At 39.8% G+C, this 21906-nt stretch overlaps 2 protein-coding genes across 4 annotated transcripts; one reads left to right on the top strand and one right to left on the bottom strand.

Annotated features, from left to right (window-relative positions):
• Nucleotides 1-54: 54 nt before the first annotated feature.
• On the bottom strand, nucleotides 55-2128 carry jmjd4 (jumonji domain containing 4). The gene is made up of 6 exons (XM_078264027.1): nucleotides 1876-2128; nucleotides 1620-1785; nucleotides 1396-1521; nucleotides 972-1239; nucleotides 697-843; nucleotides 55-591 (listed from the first exon to the last, which is right to left on the bottom strand). Exons 1-6 carry the CDS (start codon nucleotides 2126-2128, stop codon nucleotides 262-264), a joined length of 1290 nt encoding a protein of 429 aa, XP_078120153.1. The 3' UTR covers nucleotides 55-261.
• Nucleotides 2111-10213, top strand: snap47 (synaptosome associated protein 47). 3 transcript variants are annotated; one of them, XM_078264030.1, is made up of 5 exons: nucleotides 2111-2201; nucleotides 2977-3498; nucleotides 4616-5124; nucleotides 5434-5558; nucleotides 7982-10213. In XM_078264030.1, exons 2-5 carry the CDS (start codon nucleotides 3002-3004, stop codon nucleotides 8126-8128), a joined length of 1278 nt encoding a protein of 425 aa, XP_078120156.1. In that variant the 5' UTR covers nucleotides 2111-2201; nucleotides 2977-3001; the 3' UTR covers nucleotides 8129-10213. The 3 variants fall into 3 exon arrangements, with proteins under 3 accessions (XP_078120156.1, XP_078120155.1, XP_078120157.1); XM_078264029.1 differs by lacking the exon at nucleotides 2111-2201 and adding an exon at nucleotides 2567-2643; XM_078264031.1 differs by lacking the exon at nucleotides 2111-2201 and adding an exon at nucleotides 2567-2643 and having other exon boundaries at nucleotides 7916-7999.
• Nucleotides 10214-21906: the final 11693 nt, after the last annotated feature.

The following is a 21906-nucleotide window of genomic DNA, read 5'->3' as shown; positions in this document are numbered from 1 at the left end:
ATATCAACAGTGATATGTTATTGTTAGTTGTTGAATAAAGCACACAAACTCAACTAACTTTTGTATTTTTTATTTTTTTTAATTTCTTTTATTTTTCAGTGCAAAAACTAATTCCAAACATTGAAAATTGGAGATTGCAATTCATCTCAAATCAAAAGTGTAGTAAAACCTTTATCATCTTTTTTTTCGCACTGTACAAATTGGCACTTTTCATTCAAGCCATTTCCGGGTGATAACATTGTTGAGACACCACTGAACATCTTATTCCTGATAAAGGAGATGCTGCCCCCTTGTGGATTGTATTGTGCCCCGAATTTGCTGCAACATGGTTTCTGGCTGCAAAGTTGAATGATCGAGCCGCTTAAAGTCTTCATTGCAGAGTAGGCATTCAATTATGTGAGCCACTCTTTGTAGGTCAAAAGCAGCATGGTAAGGTCCAAGTGTGGTGAGGGTCTCTGAGAGATGCCGTGGGCAATCGGAGGAATCCCCAGAGGAACAAGCATTCAGGAAAGCCATTCGGTTGTCAGCAATGATTTTCAGGAATGAGGCAAATTCTGCATAATTAATACCAGAGCAGGCCTTCATAATGACCTGAAAAGTAACAAACAATGACTTTTAATATGATATTACAAACATTCACGGCAGCAGCATGTTTCTAGAAAGCAGGCAGGTTGAACAGTCTTGTCCCTGAAGTACCTGGCAGTGCTGATGCCACGAGTCCATCGTGTTTCTCCACTCCTCGATCTCTTTTTGAACGGACAAAAGCTCATTCTGAAGGAACTGCCACATGATGTCTACGTTGCAGCCATTCAGCCAGTTATGATTAATAGAGATAGTGTCCTCCTGTCATATGAACATTAAAGAGAGAGAGTTCCTAGTATGTCACAATTAGATAACACGCCATAATGTACACAGTAGTATGTCATTTGGTAGGTATTTTTACTCTATTTTGTTGCCTTTACAGTTCTTACCAGATTATAAACTTGGTGGTGCCAGCCACTGGGCACGAAAATTATTTCACCTGCCTCTTGAATAATTTCAAGAGGTTGACAGGCTTTTTCGGAGTGTGGAAAAAGGCCTCCGTCTCGAAGCTCAGCTGATGTTACATCATAAGGGAGGTTGCCGTGAGTGTCTCGTAGAAACTCTTCCTGACCAGGGGGATACAGGAGCCATTTCTTCCTGCCACAGATGTTTGCAGACCAACTGTAGGAGCGAAACACATCCGCGTGGAACGGGGTCCTGGTGATGAGAAAGTGCATCTGATTGATAGATGTCCCACATGTTTTGCCTCACAACTATAATAATAAAAATATGTTGAGACAGCTTTTTTTTTTTAACTGCCAAAAAAAAATCTATAATCTGGGTTTTGCCAACATTATGTTAGATGTTACATACCATGAGCCTTTAGGTCCCATGTAGACAAAGCGGTAGTCATCCACCTCAAGTGTATCCCAGTATTCATTAAGCCAGTCAGAAGAAAAGAATACTGGTGTGGTGTAAACATTATGTTCTGGGAAGTCCCTGTAGAACAATAATATTAAATTCATCATGGGTAGTTACATATTTTGCATATTGTGCTGTATGAAACAAAGTGTAGTTCAATCCGTATTACTTGCTACCTTGACATGTGCCAGTCTTTAAGATAGAGACATCCTTTAGGTGATGAGTGGCCATACTGGATGTATTCCTTCCAGTAGAGTATAAATTCTTTAAATGGCATAACTTGTTTAGGGTTTGCATTGTACTCCTTTGCATTGCAATTTGCAACAGGAACAGGAATCTCATCTGTGATAAAGAATGAACACATTAACATGACCAGTCATTGCAGCAGCTGCTTTAGTAATACTTATTTACGCATTAGTAATATTTATTTACCAAACTCTTGCAGCAGTTTCTGGAAATTAGGCTTCCCCTCCTCAGACACCCACTGTTTTCTACACTTCCAGTTCTCCGTAAACCTTCTTGAAAACATACATGGGTGATTGGGAAGCAAGTATTTCTTGAAAAACTTAGAATAGCTCAGCTCCTTGTCGATGTAGTCAACAAAATGTGATGACCAAAACTGTTCATACGACTGTCTTGGTATGTTGACCAGGCTGCAGCAGTTACGGTACGCTTCCCTGTCCATAATGGTAAACAAGACATCGGCTAGCCGGTTCACGTTAGCAAGCTAGCTATCACCGCTTGGACAGCAAGAAACGGTAAGAAAAAGCGAGCAGGTCGATTGGTTTGACATTACATTCCGCACGTCGTTTCACTTTTGCTGTCAAACTTAGGCTAGAAAGCTAACATTATGCTAAAACGTATTTTTTTCTATTTTGATAGCAGATGCCTGCAGTCCTCGAAGGTAATGTCACCAGGTTATAGTTCCTGAACGCCGCACATGCACAACTGTTGCTGTTTATTTATTGTCACCACTGCTATATTAACGTTTCAATGTATTTAATGCGAATAGTGAATGCTATTTTAGCTACTTCAGAAACCGCCGTCCTAGCATGGATGTATTAAGGTAAGCGTCCTAGCTAACAATACGTTTCCAAAACCTTGAAGTCGGACAGTAAATACAGCCGTGCTACTGCGTGGCGTCACTTCCGTAATAAACAAGCGAGAGTGTGGTGTAACCGTAATGCTCAGCCCAACAAGGTAATATTACTAATACATTAGATTAATGTGGTGTGGGACGGATACAATTGTTACAAGAGGAAATGATACATGCTAAGAGGGTTTATAACATTATAATGACGCACTCGTTATGCGGTCAGTTGGAAAGAAAAGGCTCCTCCACAGCTGAAGCTACCAGTGTGAATGCCTCAGCTAAGTTCATCTGCTGCTGGATCCCTTATTACACTGAACAAACTATGTCTACTATCAGGACAGAGAGATCACTCAGTACAGTGTCCTTATGATATTCTTAACAGCAACAATGTGCATGTGTATGGTACATAACCGTAATACTGAAGCTCATTGTCCTTCTAGGTGAATCAGTGTATCTCCTTCCATAATGAGCCGGGACATCCCTATCCACAGCTGGCCCGGTTCCTATTACATCAACAGTGAGAAGCGGTGGGAAAATGGCACCCTGTCCCTCACCAGGACCATGGTGCGCTTCGTCTCTAACCAGAGTAAGGAGAGTCTTGCCAGCTTCCGCCTCTCCAGGATCATGGAGCTCAAGATGGAGTCGTCTAGTTTTATCTTCAGCACTCTCACAGTGCTTGAAGAGGGCAATGTGAAACACTGGTTTGGCTCGCTTAAGCCCAACAGGGTGGTGGTTTATAATGTCTTAGAGCATTTTTGGAGAGAACGTCTTTTGTCCCCCAGCTCAGAGGCCCGGGGAGCCGAATGTAAACCCTCTAAAGGCAGAGAGCTGATTAGCCTGGTGGCAGGGGCCCAGAGAAGACTGGAGGACACCGGCAGTGTCCTCAGCCACCAAGGAGAGCAGTTTGACAATATGATACAGGGACTGGAGAAGATTGACTCAGATCTGGGCGTGGCTGATAAGTAATTATCTAAATAGTTTCTGACTCGATTATGATATTATGCACTTTTTTATTTGGAAGTCTTGTTCATGTTTTATTCGTATGCTGTTGACTGCCATAACTCAAGTTAGGGCTTTGACTCCGAACTTCGTTATTCGAATATAATTCGAATATTTAAAAAAACAATGATATTCGAATCTAATATTAGGGGTGCCTTTAATATTCGGGATTTCGAACCTGTTATGGTATTTACTTTTTGTAAATGTGTTTCTGTTGTAAACCTTTGTTTTCAATCCAGAGATTCCTAGGCTTTTTCACTGACTGCACCAACTACACTGCCGCTGCGACGCACGCCGTCGGGCCGCAGCTTGGTAGCGTTGCATTTCCCCCGACTCATTTCCTGGTTCTCCTTCTCCATAAACAACGTACAATCAAGGAGAGGGTTAACTTTTCCTGCTACAGATGTCCCACCGTATCAGAAAACACAGGGAGACGATGGTTTTCTCACTATGACTCTATATAGTCGCCGCTTGAAACCACCGGTAATCACCGCTCACTCACAACACACACTCTTCCCACACACACACAGCCACACACACACACACACACACACATTATTGACATTATTCACACACACACACACACACACACACACACACACACACACACTGCCCGATGCACACCAGCGCATTGGGCATGAACATCAGACCACTTAATGAGGCTACGGTGAAAGTCTGAAATTCCTGGTCTAAAAGCATACTGTTTGTGTTTAATCCAGGGTCTGACTTTTCATTAAAAAAAAAAAAAAAAAACAGTTGCGGCAATGTGTTTTTTTCTTCAAACATAATTGCCTGCCTATTGACATTGACTGATACACCCTCTGGTGGACAGAACATATACAACTTATACCAATATAGGTCTCACTAAAGGCATTTAATGGTCAAAATATTATTAATAAATATTTGAATATATTCGAATATTAATATTAATAAACAAACGAACTTCGAATATGATTTTGGGGCAAAAGTCAAAGCCCTAACTCAAGTAGTAGTTACAAAACAAAAACTGGCATAAAATAATAGTGAAACAAGTCATACACTCTCATAGAATTCTTCCTTTCCCTTTGTACTCTGTTGCAGACTTTTGTTAGAGCTGGAGTCTCCCTCCTGGTGGCCTTTTGGTAAACTTCCTTGGAAGACTCAGCAGGAAGCCAAGGCTCAGGACGCTGCAAGAGCTGGAGCTGCCGCTGCTTCTGCAGCTGGCAAAGAGTCCAGTAGAAATAAGGTGATCGCAAGCATCCCAGCTGTAGTGACCAAAGGCGGGGACTCAGACTTAAAACCCGGATGCTTGTTGGTGCTGGTGTCCTCAGTGGAGGTGCGAGACACAAACTGTCAACTCCTTCACCGCTTCGAACGAAATGACATCGACGAAATCAGGGTGCACAGTCCGTATGAGATCACTGTTAGACAGCGGTTTATTGGGAAGCCAGATATATGCTACAGGTTCCTGTCTGCCAAGATGCCAGAGGCAATGTCAGTGTTAGAGATGCAGTACAAAAAGAAAGTGGAGTTCATGAATGAATACACTGCTTTCAAAGCAACTCCAGTTTCATCTCCGTGTGGTACAGAGGGGCCAAACTGGAATGAAGGTAAAGCATGGATAATATAAATAAAGGCTCTTTCACTGTTTCCATGTCTAGTATGAAATTGACCACTAAGTGGCAGTAAAGGTCTATGTTTCCACATCTGTTTATTTATAGGTGTGTAGCCACATGTAAAAACATTTAATCCACATGACTTTTGGACACAGTTATTGTTGGTGTCTCTCCTTGACAGAAATGTGTTTTGATGAGTCACTTCATCCTGATTGCCCCAGTTACTTTGAGTTTACTGTCTGGTTTCCTCATAAACAACATATGCACTCTCCACTTTTTCACCATCTCCACCCATGGAGTCAGGTTTGCTGCAGAGGTGCCAAGACACAGAGCTCCCGCTGGAGGTCCAAGCAGGAGAGCTGTCCCAGTTGCAGGTGCACGTCCTCCAGCCATCTGTCAGTCAGGCTGAGGCCCAGGAACTCAAACAGGTGAGACCTGTGTGAATATATGACTTGCACCATTGTGACATTTAGATTTTTCATATTTGTATACTTATGTGTATTTTAGTAAACAACCCTACGGTTTAAGTGACATGTATTTTGATAGTTCCATTCCAACCGACAATTCACCATAATGATTTGTATTTTTCATCCTGTATGATTAAAATGTTATTTAGTGAGACCACAAACCAAAGTCCATCCTGGTTTTAAGAGAAGGAAAGAGACCTGTTCTGTCATTTGGTCAGACTTTACAATGTCTTTCCATTCAGAACCTCGCAACACTGAGAGATGTTACAGACATGGTCTGTGGTGGCAAGACCTACACAGTGACGCAAATTCAGATGTATGATTCGGACAATTTGTGTGTGTGTGTGTGTGTGTGTGTGTGTGTGTTACATACTATAAGATATTTAAAGTAAAACATTTTCAGTAAACTACTTTTGTTTGTTACCACATGCTAATATTCACATCGCATAGGGTCATTTAGATGAATGAATAAATTAATGTAGACTTCATGGGATGACACCAAGGTCCTACTACCTAGTGCCAAGATTACATTTTAATTTAATTTAATTTAATTTGTCAAGATGAGCAGTCGGAAAAAAATAATGAATATATTTACAAATTCCCTTACAAAGAGGAAAAGCAGTCACAAGTAAGAACATGATTGACATATACAGAATATTGGGGCTGGCAAGTAATAGGCATTTGCTTGTGTCCTTATATGTTCCGCCTTTGTTGCAGTGTTTTCCATTGTAGTTTAGTTACTTAAACTTAGTCCTATTTCATGATACATTATTGTGTTGAACCACTGCATGATTTTTATCTTGAACAAGGCACTTTATACCTAATATTGTCGTTGTCTATATAATCATTTTTCAAACAAACTTATCATAACAGTGACTGCATTAGTCAGCCAGTCATACAGGTTGGCTCGTCTATTGTGTTCATAAATGGTGTATTGTCTACAGCTGATAATGGCTCAAATTTCAAAGGCTGTCAGTTTGGACTTAATGCTATACTTCTGTACACACCCTACTCTTAATTCATGTCAAGATTAGAATCTACAGTGGGACAACTTGTACAGAGGGCCACTCAGTTTAATGGCCTGCAGTGAGCGCTTTAGCAACCATTCCCCTTTGTCTGAGCATTTTCATACCATTATTATTGTTTGAGGTTGGAAATTTCTACCTAGCTAACACCACAAACTGGTTCATTTTTTCTATTAATTTACAGTCTTGAAATTACCCCACTCATGCACAAGACTAGCATTTAGCTCATGTGTTTTTCTATCAGTTCTAGCCTAAATGTTTAATTTTAGGGCTTTCTACATGACTTAAGTCCTCTAACCATTGTATAAGCAACAGCTAAAAATATTCATTTTCTGTGTTTTTCTATGACACACCAAAACTCCAGTGAATGTTAACTGCAAGGTGCGATTCAGTCATGTTCTCCCAGTTGAAATAGTAAAGTCATAGACCTGAGTGAACGAATACAGTCGTGCCATGGTGTGTATTGACATACTATATGTTTTTCAAACTGGAACTGTTTCTGTACTCAGTCGCAATGTCCGCGCGTACCGGCCTTTGAAAACTGACATAACGTCGGTGGGTGTGTGAGCATGTGTAGTATAACATAATATTAGTTTAGAAACCATGGTAGTGGGGTTTGGAGTAGTGTTTATTAGGTTTTGCTTGGCACATCACCTTATATTTAAGTTGTTCCATCAATCATAACATACACAGTTGTTGGACGATGGAGATGTAGTCGCAGTATTCCTTAAAACCACTGAGAGCAGAAAACCGTATTGTATGATATCAATGATCCCAGGAGATAAGCCAAGACTTCTCTCTGAATATCTTCTCAAGCAGCTTCATATACATACTTACTTTACTTTATTCAGGACACAAAAAAAACGGTCCATAGTACAATAAAAAAACATCAAGCAAAAGACAGACAATACAAGATAAAACACATACAATAAGAAATGACTACAACAATCGACAACAACAACAGTCCCTCATAAAATAAAATATTATCATATCTGCCACGTGAGTAGCTCTTATTGCATTCATGGTTAGTGTAAAGTTTCGCTGTCATTTGCAGACATTAAGCAGCAGGCTATTGTCTTTGTAGCCAAGGTTAGAAGAAGAAAAAAACCTCTGAAATAAAGTTAAATGTCACTCTTATCTATTCCTCGTTCTCTGTTTCACTAACACACTCTCTTTCAAACTCACTGACCCCATCTTTAACATATGTTCCACATGTTCCACAATACAACTGCTCACCAATTTTCTGTGGGTTTCAGTATTTAATCATTTTTTTATTTGTGTCTTGCTCCTCAGCTGTCCATGTTCACTGAGGACTGGTGTGTAATTACTTAAACAAAGTGTGTGTGCGTGTGCATGCAGATGCTGATGCAGCTGAAGAACCTTGCCCTGGAGGCAGAGACAGAGCTGGAACGACAGGATGATGTTCTGGATGAGCTAACCAGCTCCACTGACCGAGCCACCATGCACATAGAGAAGCATACCTGCCGCATGAAAAGACTGCTGTAGCTCTGACAGTCCAGCAGATGCATGCAGTCACCACGTCCTTCCTGAGAAATGCATTGTAAGCTTCCTCATTGCCTTCACAGCATTGGTACAATGTGAGAACAGCGGAATACAGCAGTAGGGACTTGCATTTACTTAAAACTTTTGACTTACTAATTCCCCTCCGACTCACCTGTCTCACATAGATGTATAAAGTATTTTTCTGTGATGAAAAACGTTAAAAAAATTAACAATAATTTGTTGGCCCCTTTGCAGTAACTCTGAGGACCCCCTAGGGGCCCTGGACACCCTGTTGAAGATCTCTGGCTTAGATGCTATCGACTGCACCGCTGTCGTTTTGAAACCACATTTTTTTCAATTTTTGTACTTTTTGGAGTTGCCATATAAACTTAGCACAAAAAGTAAGGACATTTGTGTTTGGTAGATTATTTCTCTGTGGTAACAATGCTTTTTGGCAATCAATCTCATACCGTTGGAAAACCTGTTTAGTTCCCTTTCAAATGGTGCCCCATTTGTAAAGAACATGCATTTGTGGGATGAGCAGCAGCGTTGAGTATGTAGAATAAGCTGTTTGGCATTGGCAGAGAAGATTTGGCAGATTTTTCATGGGCGCAACCCACATACTCAGCGCTGCTGCTCATCCCACAAATGCATGTTCTTTACAAATGGGGCACCATTTGAAAGGGAACTAAACAGGCTTTCCAACGGTATAAGATTGATTGCCAAAAAGCATTGTTACCACAGAGAAATAATCTACCAAACACAAATGTCCTTACTTTTTGTGCTAAGTTTAGAAATAATTTAGTTGATCACCACGTAAAGATTCTGTGGAAAGGAAAGTGCGCTCTAAAAACTGACCAATAGGCATCTAACCAAAATGGGCACCTGATTTCCCACCCAGCACTATGTTCAGTGCCTGGTACTGGTGCTTATGGCTTGGCTCAGCCTATTGAACCCCATTGGCAGGATTCGTGGTGGGAAGCCGGTGAGGGAATACATCCTCAACAGCGTACTAGTTACTCCTACTGATTGGTTGTGGTACCTGAGTGGGATTTTTAGGGAAAAGCTTGAATCATTAATGCATCGCATGCCCTCCCAGTAAATCTGGCAGGTGAAAAAATAAGTTGATGACTCCATGTGTATCACAGGTGATACACAGCAGTTTTACACCTTCCAGACCCAGTGGGAGATAGCAATGGCACGACAGTGAAGGGCAAAATGGACGTTTGAAAAGCTAAAAAAGAAAATGAGTAGTCTATTTATTCTCTCTGCACAAATCATTTTTTAACAATCTGCATGTTGTTCCCATTGCAAGATGGATGTAGTGAAAAAACAGAATTTGTGTAGAGTGAAGGATAACAGGGATTTGATAGCGTCACAGTGATATCTGTGTTTCTGATGTACTGTCATTCTTCCTTTTTATAACTATTTCTGTCCTCATGGCCTGTCTTTCTCAGGCCCTTGGTGTCATGTGTCTTCTCTTGACACAGTTTCCCTATGGCTTAATGTTGCATGTTTTAGTATTGCTGCTTTGTATTGCATCAATTGAAAATGCCCCATCATTACTAAAAAATATAAATATAATACATGTGCATCTAAGTTCTGGGACTCTTGAAAACAGAAAAGAAAACCCTTCCAATGTTTGTTTTTAAATATTATATACAGAATACTAGGTCCACCTCTACTGTATATGTCTTGCTAAAGGTTGATACTATTGTACAGTACCAGTCAAAAGTTTGGACACGCTTTCTAATTCATTTGAATGGGAAAGTGTGTCCAAACTTTTGACTTGTACTGTAAATCTGCATTATCTGTACATGACATGACACATGTATTGTAATTCTGTGATTTTATTGTGGTCTGTTATCACTCATTGTAATAAGCTAGAAGTTGAACTTGAAATGTCTCTACCATGTTTAAAAAAGAATGATTTCATTGCTGTATAGAGACTTCGTTTTGCTGATGATACCACATTTATTCTGACACTGGATACAACTAATCGATTAGATCTAAATATAAGGGTATAGGTATACCTTCATCTTCCTTATAAACAAATTAATAAATAAAGCAACACAACTGGCATTGTAAGTATTGGAATTAATTCATTTTTATGAATTCAGCTAAAAAGTCATCATTGAAAGTAGGGCCGGGCAATATGTCAAAACATGTGATCACGATATATTTTCCCATTTTGATACCAGAGCTCTAACCAGATCGATACCAGAGGTTTAATTACACTTTAGAATATAGTTTATTAACATATAAAATAAACAATATGCCCCATATTCAGCACAATGTTTTTGTTGAGGACTCACATTACACATTCACATTATGAAATGCCCCACTGGTCAACAGAGCAGTAGTGCCCTCTTCTGGAAAAAGAAATTAGGAGTAGCCCTCTTTTCCTCGTACAGAGTCATCTTACAATTACGTTTTCCTTTTTTGTCTGCTAAATACTAAAGTGCAAACTAAGTGAGTAGTAAGTTTAGGCTACATTTCTTTTGATTTTGCAACAACCTAAAACTACTTAAAAGCAACATATTAAGTGTAAAAAAAAAAAAAAAACTTGCCAAGAAAGCATCTCAAATGTTTGTAGGGGTAGCACAAAACCAAACAAAGTGAACAAGTGCATGCGTAAACAAGTGTCTTTCGCTATACAATAACAAAGCTTTAGTAGGTAAAGCCAATAGCAAAGCTCCACTTGCGCCGTTGAAGACTTCACCCGTCGATATGTGTTTCCCCCTACCTAAACCTGAACCAAACCATACCTCTAACCATGATTACGGATGGGGGCGCTACGCATTTTAACAGGAGGGAAACATTATTTGACAGGGGAACACATTTTGACACAACACCGGCAACCCTAAGCACACAAACAAACACTATAAAGCAGTAGTGGCTTAGGGACAACTCTGTGAATGTCCTCGAGTAGCCCAGCCAGTGCCCATATTTAAACTAAATTTAACATCACTGGAGAGACCTCAAAATGGCTGTCCACCGGTGGTCCCCATCCAACCTGACAAAGCTTGAGAGGATCTGCAGAGAAAGGCAGAAAATTTCCAAACACGTGTGCAAAGCTTGTTTCATCATACCCAAAAAAGCAAAGGCACTTCAACTAAGCACTGAGTTAAAGCAACACTATGTAACTTTTAGCTGCAGCTGTAGTTCCAATGAGACAACCTGTAGGGGGACCGAAGCAGGAAAAGTCACATAGTGTTGCTTTAAGGGCCTGGATACCTGTGTCAATGTGATGTGATTTTTTTTTTTAACAAAGTTGCAAAAAAGTCTAAAAGGCAACAGGCAACGGCCCTTATAGTAGGCTCCCATGTGATAAATTGCAACAGTGAATATCAAAACGTGCAAACTAGAAACGGATGTTAATTACTGTTTGAGCATCTGTGCATGCTGTTGCGTGGAAGTGGCTAACTTTATACACTCCACTATTATAACATCCTGTTGGCACCAAGACTGTTGGCATCATCTGACCACCCCTGTTGGACTGCTTTCACCAAAGGCGGGGACTACTTTATGTCAACAGTGGACCAGATTCGATTTGGCAAGTGGCTGTGCACTCAATTATGAATCAGGAAGACGCCTCACACAGAGGGGTTTGAAAGAAGACTGACAGCCTCACTCAACAGTCTGCTCCCAGTTAGCATGAACTTATCACTTCTATTAAACAAAGCCTACCATGGAAGATGTTGGACTGAAAACACTTAACAATAAAGGGATGCCTAGTTATGACATTATGAAGTCTTCCAGCACGGTTGAAATTTCTTTCACCGTGGACGGTTGATTTGAGTGATAAACAGTGAGATTCTGGAAGTCCCAAACTCCAGAAGCACACCACATGGTTATGTGAATTCCAACCCTTAAAAAAAGGTTAGGGAAATAGAGCACACACTGGCGTGGTTTTGAAGCAGCCTTGCAATACAAGGAAGTGGTGGCGGTCTTGTCTGACCACAGATACATGAGATCCGGCTTTGCCTTCCTAACGGATGGTATGGAGACACAAGGGATTTTGCTGGCCTTGACTTCCAAGTCTGTTTACTCGATAGTTCTGCGGCAAGCGCTCTCATTCTAGGAGCATGTCTCCATTGATGGCCAATCAATCATCTCTTGCTGGGAAAAAGCAGCCTGAGTTTGTGGGCTACGAGGGCACATGTGGGTTGCACTGTGTTTCAAAATATGGAGCCATGTGACTGCAATACAAATAGACTGGAATTTACATCCACAGGAATATGTTTTTCAGTGTCTCTTTGTAAGATATTAGTAAAATTTAAAGCATCTCACTACTATTTCTTGTTTTATTTGGCATAATGCAGCAATTATTTCGAGTCATATGCTTTCAATTAGAAAATGTGTTTTAGCAGTGCATAGTATTTGTCATGAATTACACTTTTTTTTAATATATGAGTAATCGTTGATGTTGAGCAGACCTACAATATATTAAAAAAATATTAGAGACATTTCCCTTGCAGTGCACTGTTAAACTATGTCTGTCTAATGGCCTGATTTTTGACTCACGTCCTGGCCGGCCTCTCACTAGTGCAGGTGTTGCTGGGTTTCCTTTTGCTGAGGGAGTTTCTGGTTTCAGGAAATAAGGCCTGTTGGTTAATGTTAGAACTGGGAGAAAACGTTTCTGGAAGGAAGGTGCTTGAGTCCAACCAGGGGGTGTATATGTAGTCTACAACAGAAAGCGATATGACACTCAACATCCTCTTCTTGTCTCTGGCTATCACCGTGGTAACATTTTCGTCATTGTTTTAATCAACGGCAGACATTACCCTGTGGATTTACATTTTACTTTATTTCTTGTGAATATACATTCTTTTCACATACATTGTTTTGGATTCACATCTTTTGGTTTAGTCAAACCATAAACCGTACTCCGCATGGCTGTTAAAATATGGTACTTTCCCAGATGCTGAGCTGCATGATGATATCATGTGCTCTTGCACTTATTGTTATGTTTTCCTTGGTCTATGAGGCGCACTTTGGTTTTCTGGCTTTTGTTTCACAAACTTTTCTCATTTCTGTGCGACAGAGTTAACAGCTAGGCAGCCAAACCAAACGTAGCTGTGGTTTTATACAGTAGTATCAGTCTCAAATCAACTCCAGGTGAAATCCCACATTACAACCTACCTGAACTCTGCTGAAGTGCTTGTCTTTCTAGCATATAAACACTGTATTACTTGCTTCTTTATTCAGTGTTATTCTTTTTAGTCTAAGAAACGGTTCAGCAGAAAAACGTATTCTTACCAACAATGTCCTGTATGGGGCGTTTCTAATGACTTAATGGTACCCCATCACTCCCACTCATTCGCTTGGTTGAACTTAATCATCCTCCTAGCCATGGGGTGATAAAATATTCCATAAAAAAAAGGTAATTTTATAAAAGTAATTGTTAGTATGCTGATTTAATTCAGTAGAGGGCAGCAGTAAGTTGCTCATGGTGAGTTTCAATTCATTAACTACAAAACAAATTAGTGCCTTGTGACCTTTGCACTTTGTTTGAGGACAGTATTATTGTATTTACATTGTGTGGGGTCAGGTTCTGTACTGCACTGTCTACTGGGTAGTAACAACAGACTTTTCTTTTAAAGTAACCTCTTTTAAAAATGCATCCCAACTTCCTGCATAAGGTGAATAAGAGCACAACGTTCCAGAGTTGCAACTTTGGCAAGTGTAAGGAGTCCTTTTTGTAATTACTGGATTATGTATTCATTAAAACCCCATCTACACAGCTCCCCAAACAGGTTGTCAGGCCATGAGCCAGCTCACACTGCATCAGTACTTTTACAAGTGGGCCCCCCAGAAACCTTCAGTGAGTCTGTTTTTAGTGGCTCTTACTGCAAATGGAAACACTTAGCTCCCACAATAAATTACCCACCTGACTGATGCCACACTGCATAGACCCCCAGCCAGTCACATACAGACTGTGGATTTATATTTTAACATTAAATCCTCTTGGACTCTACTATGTTATAGTGACTTTGAGTCACATGAGCTAACAAGAGAACAGGAAAAATAATGAATCATGCAAAGGTTGTTGCACTAGCGTGCAGCCTGCAGGGCTGGCGGTTTGATTAAAGTTAAGGATGTGTCCCCCCCCCCCCTCACCTCGGTGGGGTTGTCACTGGGGTCATTTCAGGATAAAAATAGACTTTCTTGGTTACTTATTTTCTCTTGAAAGTAAATAGCCATTAGTGCAGCAAGCCAGTGATCTCAAGGGCAACACTAGTATTCATTCAAAACTATTGTTTATACTGAAGCAGGATAATTAAAAGACACAACAAGGATAGCATGGCCTTCTGTTAAATAGAGCATCTCCAGCAAAAACAGTAATGATGGTCCTCCTGTGAACACAGTCCAGTGGGGTCAAGTTCAGACATTGTGAAAACATACTTAAAAGCACTTGACTTAAACTTCTGTATTAAATGTCGAGGTGTGTTAGGAAATAAGAGCAGCGTCTAGGACCCTTGCTAAGACTGCCGGTGAAATAATCCTAATTATCATTCCAGCAAACTAATGTGTTTTACCACCTAGTGATGTAATTGCAGCTGACCAAATAGATTGTTGTTGAAATATTGCCCCGCTGTTATAGCTACGTTGTGACAGCGTTGTGCGTTCACTGAGGGCCGGTGCAACCATAACAAACACAGCTGAATCTGGGGTTTACATTTCAGCAGGATGACGGTGCACGCAGTGTCTGGGTGGAACTTGGGAAAAAGAGCCTGGGCCAGCAGCCTTGTCTGGCTCACTTCCAGCATGGTAAGAACAGCCTTTACAGTGTGACCTGTGAAATCATTGTCAGATGCACCCGTTTATAAATGCAAATGAATGAATGGACAGCATTGGTCATGTCTTTGCTTCAACACTAGGCAAAGAGCATGTAAAGTAGGTAAAGCCATGCCAGGACAATAGTTTGGGCCTGTTAAAAAAGGTGTGGAACATCAAATTCAGGTTGGAATTGTGTGATGTGCTCTTTGAAAAACTTCCCAAAAGGAAGCTGCCAGCCGGCTGTGACTTTTGAAGTCAATACAACCACAAATGGAAACGAATAATTGTTATCATCTTTGGTCTAAGAATGGGTTTAATTTAGAAATAAAACAAAACTTTTGTAATGCTCTCAGTCCAGCAATTCATGCACTCATCTTTAGCGCAAAAAAAACAGCCTTCAAAATGCTTGTCTGTTTTTACTTAAATTATACTTAATTATTAAATTATTTCACTTCATTGCAGATTTTGGAGATGAAAAGTTAAAAACAAAAGAAAAAAATGAATCCAAAGGCATTCCCAGATGATCACGCTCTTTACTTTTCTCAGTCTCTATATCAATTTTTTTCTTTTTGTGGGTTTATTTCCATAACTGCAAGGAATTTTTGGACAACACCTATTTTGTGGAAACTCCTTCCGCAATCCCAAATGGTTTGTCCACGTAACCTCAGGGGAGCAGCCAGCAACTATGTAATTGGAGAAGATTGAGTACACACAGAGAGACCATAGCCTGGTGAGCTATTGAGAAGCTGAAACAAAGATTGCCAGATGTTTACCCAGACCTGCCATATGTGAGGTGGTTACTGAACTTATGTGCAAAATGTGTGAGTGGCAGACAGAAGGAGTGTGAACCTTTGACCCAGTGTCCATTACAGGTACAGAAAAAAACTGTAATGCCGATTGACCTAGAAGCCAATGCAAAACAATGACGTGTTACGTGTGTTTGGTTTTCCTCTAAAAGGAACTCTAGTGTTCCTCAGGATATCACTCAGGAATCCCCTTTTACTGATGGAAACCATGGAGCCGTCAAAACAGGACTGCCTGGTTTCAATTAAAGCATTGAATATCAAAGACAATCACTCCCATTTTAATGTGCATTTTTTATGTGTTCATAGTTTATTTTGATGGAAAATTTGTGGGTGGAGCACTTGCTAATTGGTATGGAAAACTTGCACCTGTGGTAGACCAATGTTTTGAGAGTCAGAAACGTTGAATATTTGCGTTCTTTTCTTGTGAGAAGGAGCCTGGCTTTATCCCAAAAACAATTCCAGACTGGATCTGATGTGTATGATTGTCTGGAACAATACAGTCACACTGTGGCTGTGATATTTTCGTGCTTTGCACTTCATAGTGCAGTATAATTTGTCACTCATCATGACCATTTACAAACCATTCAACCATTCACTTACCATACTGGCATTGAAAAACAAGCTTAACAAAATACCAGACTTTGATTCCAGTTCATATCTTAGTAAATCTAAACGATCACATTGGTGATATTAAACTGGTGGTAATAATAGTTAATAGTGATGCCATGCACACGATTAGACCATCCCCTGTCAGAATTGAGTGTTAATATATATTACGTCATTGTTTTTGCAGCACATGTCAACCCTTTTGACACATCCTGTATTATGTCATAGTGCTAATCGAGTGAAGTCTGTGTGATTTGCTCTGCTACACTCACAAGATATACTCAACTTAATGCAACTTATATCAAGCACACCCTTCACATAAGATGGACTATTTGCTGCCCCGGCTAACAGTCCAAACGTATCGCTTCAGGATGGCTTTGTGAAGGAAATCTTAATTTTTGCACTACGTTCCGCTGCTGCTGCTGCTGCTGCTGTTGCTGCTACCAGCCTTTGGAGACTCATCTTCCATTCTTCATAATAGCTGTCAGGCCACTTTAAGCTTGAAGCAAGAGCTTCTCATTTGTGCTGTCACAGCTTTGGAACGTGACAATCCTGTCTGACTCTCTGCTAAATTGATGAGAATCACTGCAGTATTTTCTATTATTTTGGCTCTTTTTAAATGTTTGTTGTTGGTAATATGGTAGGGGTAGAGTTTGTATCATTGTCACTCACCAATCTCTGCTATTCTGAAGTTGCTTTATGCTTGCAGTAAGTGACAAGGTCAGAGCCTGGAGAGCAAATATCAACTCTGTACACCGGCTGTTTATTTCACAGTTTAACTTAATAACTGTATTGTGACTGTTATTAAAAGCATGTTTAATAAGCATTATATTTACAAGAATGGCTGCACATTAATTTCAGGCTTTTATGTTGGCACTATGTTTCTGTATACGTGTGTGTGTATGTGTGGGGTGGATATATCAAGACATTCCTTCCATTCTGGTGAGAGAGAGGTGGAATCACCATGTCTATATATATGACCAAGTGCGTCACTCCCCGCCCTCCTCTCCTCCTCTGTGGTTTTCAAGACTCGAGGGAGATCTATAAGTTACTGCGGTGTTCTGTCATTAGTGGTGAGCTTTTATCTCCAAATTAGAGGGGTAAATCATTAAATATTGCTTACATCTGCAAACAGAAACACGTATGATGAGAGTTTCCTCTTTAATAAAACAGCTGGCTGATATGTAGTTCATGTGGTACACTGACTGCTAAGTGACTTATGACCATTCTGATATGAGCATATTACTTTTGCAATGTGACTGCATTATTGTATAGAACAGTCAGAAAACAAAATGCCAGGGATTTACTGCATCATGATTGTCTATATCAAAAAAGGCATTTATTTAACAATTTGATTATACACATCTGTTTTTGTTCATCAGGGTGTGAACTTACACTGTCAAGGACATTCATTATGCAGTAGGGTACCTTGGTTTCAAAGTACAGTAAGCCAATTGTATAACCACATTAAGTTTAACCATTCAACACACGGGGCTATGACCTGTTACATAATCCATCCAGGGGATTATTATAATAAAATGGTAATCAACCTTGTAAACTCAATTTTGACACACACAAAACAAAAAAATAAAAACTGATTTTTAGACGCAGCACATGTGTAATGTATATCTCACGTCTTTAAAATAAGTATGTTGGAATATTAAAATGTAGTTGCACAGCTCTATTGAAGAGATTAAGTATGTAAGTAAGTAAAGCAATTTAATTATTTCATTCATCATTTAATTACGTTTTACTGGATTTTTAAAAGTAGCAGATCAGAAACGTCGGATTATCAAATTAACATCAAAGAAAAGATACAATCTGTTTAAAAGTCCACTTTGTTCGCATTGCATTCCGAAGATATACTATACAGTATCTCATGCACTAGAGCTTTAATTCATTCTTGAGTGAAAGACCAGAGTTGTGGTATGTCACTAACTTGCTCACACCCATTGTTGTCAAGTTCCTTTACTTTGGTGCTCACAATTTGTTTTCCGGAGGGATATGAAGGAGCTCGAAAGAGAGAGAGAGGACGAAAAGTAAATTTTGCGTTTGTAAGATCAGTTGCAGAGTTATGAATCAGCTAGGGTCATCGGGGTCTTCAATCCTCGGAGCACAGAGACATTACTTAATGACGACATGAGAACATCACGCCAAGGCGATACCAAAACCAACCACCTAATCGCAATTACATCATGTCTTCCCAACAAGCGGGCCAACACGGATGTCACAGCTTTGCGTAAGCAGTAAATTGGACCTGACCATCCTCAAGAAAATGACTTACTTTGTTGTAGGCTTGCATGATATCTGAACTGTTTTGGACCGCTTTACAATAATATTTCTCTTCATGGCTATAGATCCCTATTAACCCTCTTGAATGATTGTTTTAGTTTCATATGCCCACTGCGCAGTATTATTACCATTTTATTCCGGAGTGTCGAATAAAGTTATTTAATCTCTTCATTTTGCAAAGTCATATGCCGTGAGTTTGTTATGGGTTTTATATGTGCACACCTGCTCTTGATGCATTCTCCTTGAGGTCTTTGGGGATGTAATAACCACCATCGATAATGTAAATTCATATGACACATCCTGCATTTTTGCAGTCCATAGAAAAGGTACTGAGAACCAGAGAAGCAGTAAATGAGTGTTCAACTATGACACCATGTCTGGTTTTATTATGACCCTCCTATGTTAGTTCACACATTACTCCCTCATAACAAGTACTCTGCACTCATTGTCTTGCACATCATTTAAAGTAACTGCTATGCATCAGATTTACTCTTTGAATAGATTTGTCTGCTTGACTCAGAGCCAGCTTCTCTTTCATTCTCAATGATTGAGGGATTCACTCCATTCTGTGCTCTTAATGAGCTGAAGGAACAGCCCTTCCTGGGCTTCCTGAGTGTTTGGGGTGATCAAGTATCTTCTTTCAAACTCAAGCTACATCTGGGAATATTTCTCTACAGTGACCAAGTCGTAATTTAAGACTTGCAACTGACTATTGGAGATGGTGACCTCTTGTGATTTGGGCTTACGCTGCACCTTACACAAGGCCGCCACACCAGAGTTAGGGGGGACATGGGTTTTACAGGCCCACCCGCAAGGAGAACGCAACTATTTCCTCTCCATAAATCATAACGGACACGCTCTGTCTGGGGGCTTTCAATAGGAACCTAGCATGTTCATTTTTAAAATGAAAAGAGGCTCAAATTAACTACTTTTTGTGCTGCACTAACTTTGGCCTTACACATACACATACCTTACATAATGTATGCTTACTTTACTTAGATTTATACAAAATGTTTGTCGAATATTTCATTAAAAGATTAAATACACCAGACAAAACAACAAGAGATCCCTTGAAATACTCTCGAAAAAGACCCCGATCCATGATCTTTAACAAAATAAGTGCTGTTTAAACCTACACTAATTGATTTATTTTGGCCACTTGCGGGCTGTGCAACAAGCTGTATACACAACAATAACATATTTTCACCTTATTCATTCTCCTTTTAGCTCTGTTTTGGTCTCCACCATCTCCTGAGGGAAATGTCTAGATCTTTTGCTTGTTTGCTAGTCGCTAACTTTGTCTGACTGTCATTTGGTGCTGGGAACGTAGTGTACAACAGGTTTTTTAGAGCCTTTTCGCTGAAAAATACAGATGAGAGCACTGAGAGTGAAACAAGATAATACATTTACGGGCCATGAAACCAAAACAATAAGTTAAAAGATGCTAATATGCTTCATAGAGCTCTGCAGAGTTGAGTAATCTGTGTGGGTTTGTCACTCTGAGCAATCCCTTTCACATTACACATAGTTGATTGATCTTGATAATCGTACCTTTGCGATGTTTTCAACATTCTTTCAAGAACAAATGTGTGCATACAAATGCATGTGTGAGCTTCATACATACTGATTTCAGATCTCTTGTGATAAATGATGTTCTTCACCACTTTATAAGTACAGATGTCTCCTGCACTGCTGACTTTCCTAATTTAAGTTATAGTTATAGCTAGTTTAAGTTTGACCATGCATCAGACACACCTTTTGATTGCTGAGCTGGATTGACGTTACCACTAACACGGCAGTCTTTTTGGTTATGTCTGGTCATTAATATTACTTTCACTCCTTAAAGTTTTCGACGTGGTGTTCGTCTGTGCTTTGACATATCTAGATTCTTCCTCCCATCACAAAAAAACAATCACCACAATTTTCCTTGTAATGAGATTCTCTGCAGGGACCAGAGGTTATGGAACACACATACAGACGAGTTGTGACATGCCTCACCCTACCAAACAGTGTCTACAAATATGTGCCTGATGTCAATGACACTGTCTCAGATACTAAAAGCATTCACATCCCTGAGAAAATATCAGGGAATAATTATACATTTCCTTTGAGATACAAAAATTATTAAAATGTGTTTTAGACGTGATGCGTCACTGGCAGTGTTGGGAAGGATACTTTCAAAACGTATTCCCTTACAGAATACAGAATACATGCCCACAAATGTAATTTGTAACATATTCCGTTACGTTACTCAATCTGAGTAACGTATTCTGAATACTTGGATTACTGCCACATTGAATTGCATTTTATAAGTGTAGGAATGTGACCATCATATACAGCTTACTAAACAGGCCTATTCCTGTGTGTTCTTCTATTCCAACTGGCTGAATGTGTACCTAAACAAGTAGATAGATTGTTGTATTTGTAGTCCCGAACTGCATACTACAAAAGTCTAACCGCAGTCTAAGCTACCACGAGCTAATTTTCGCTAACGTTAGCTAACGTTAGCTAGCATATCAAACGGGGCAAGTCAGTCTTTCAACGGCTCTGGAGCTAGTAAATCAGCACATAGGAGAATGTAAAGTCGCACGTCAACTATAAAATAGCAAGGTGACCACTGAAACTACAGTAGACGACTACCCTTGGCTAATTAAAAAAATAACTTACTTTAAGATGCTTCTTCAGGTTGGAGGTGAAGTAATGTGGACGCTGAAAGGAGGTTGGTTACTGGCAAGCAGAGGCTGCACTGCACAGTTACAGTTCATTCTCCCTGTTCTTTCTTTAATGCGAAATGCTGTTTGAATTTCCAAGATAGAAACGCATTCCTGCCCTGGCTCTGTTGTGCCGGTTCCGACTCCATTGTGACTGATCACGCAAATATGTTTTCGTTTTCATATTGGGGCTTCTGGGAAATGCATGGAGTTGCCTTAATTTATTCAAAGTGAATAAACTCGTGAAACAGAGAAGTATCGTCATGTAATCCATTGATTTCAACAATGTAACTGTATTCTAAATACCAACTATTTAAATTGTAACTGTAACGGAATACAGTTACTCATAATTTGTATTCTGAATACGTAACGCCGGTACATGTATTCCGCTACTCCCCAACACTGTTCACTGGATCCATCTTAAGTGATTAGAAAGACTCTTACTGCAACTGGCATGTACAAAATCAATATCCTGTATCCTCTGTGTATTGGTTAGTTTATGAAAAAATGTCAGTCTATGGCAGCCCATATTTCCAATGTAAACCCACAGGAGGATGTCCTGGAACAATTCAACCAAAGCGTC

The sequence above is a fragment of the Sander vitreus genome, chromosome 12, assembly GCF_031162955.1.
Source record: "Sander vitreus isolate 19-12246 chromosome 12, sanVit1, whole genome shotgun sequence".
Taxonomy (NCBI): Eukaryota; Metazoa; Chordata; class Actinopteri; order Perciformes; family Percidae; genus Sander; species Sander vitreus.
This window is presented reverse-complemented; position numbering and strand designations above follow the sequence as displayed.

Excerpts from the sequence above, each read along its gene's own strand:
- snap47 (XM_078264030.1), top strand. The coding sequence starts at position 3,002 with ATGAGCCGGGACATCCCTATCCACAGCTGGCCCGGTTCCTATTACATC. Across the intron at positions 5,125-5,433 it reads GGGGCCAAACTGGAATGAAG|GTTTGCTGCAGAGGTGCCAA; the intron begins GTAAAGCATGGA and ends CCATGGAGTCAG. Across the intron at positions 5,559-7,981 it reads AGGCCCAGGAACTCAAACAG|ATGCTGATGCAGCTGAAGAA; the intron begins GTGAGACCTGTG and ends GTGTGCATGCAG.
- jmjd4 (XM_078264027.1), bottom strand. The coding sequence starts at position 2,128 with ATGGACAGGGAAGCGTACCGTAACTGCTGCAGCCTGGTCAACATACCA. Across the intron at positions 1,786-1,875 it reads GAAACTGCTGCAAGAGTTTG|ATGAGATTCCTGTTCCTGTT; the intron begins GTAAATAAATAT and ends TCTTTATCACAG. Across the intron at positions 1,240-1,395 it reads ATGGGACCTAAAGGCTCATG|GACCCCGTTCCACGCGGATG; the intron begins GTATGTAACATC and ends TCTCATCACCAG.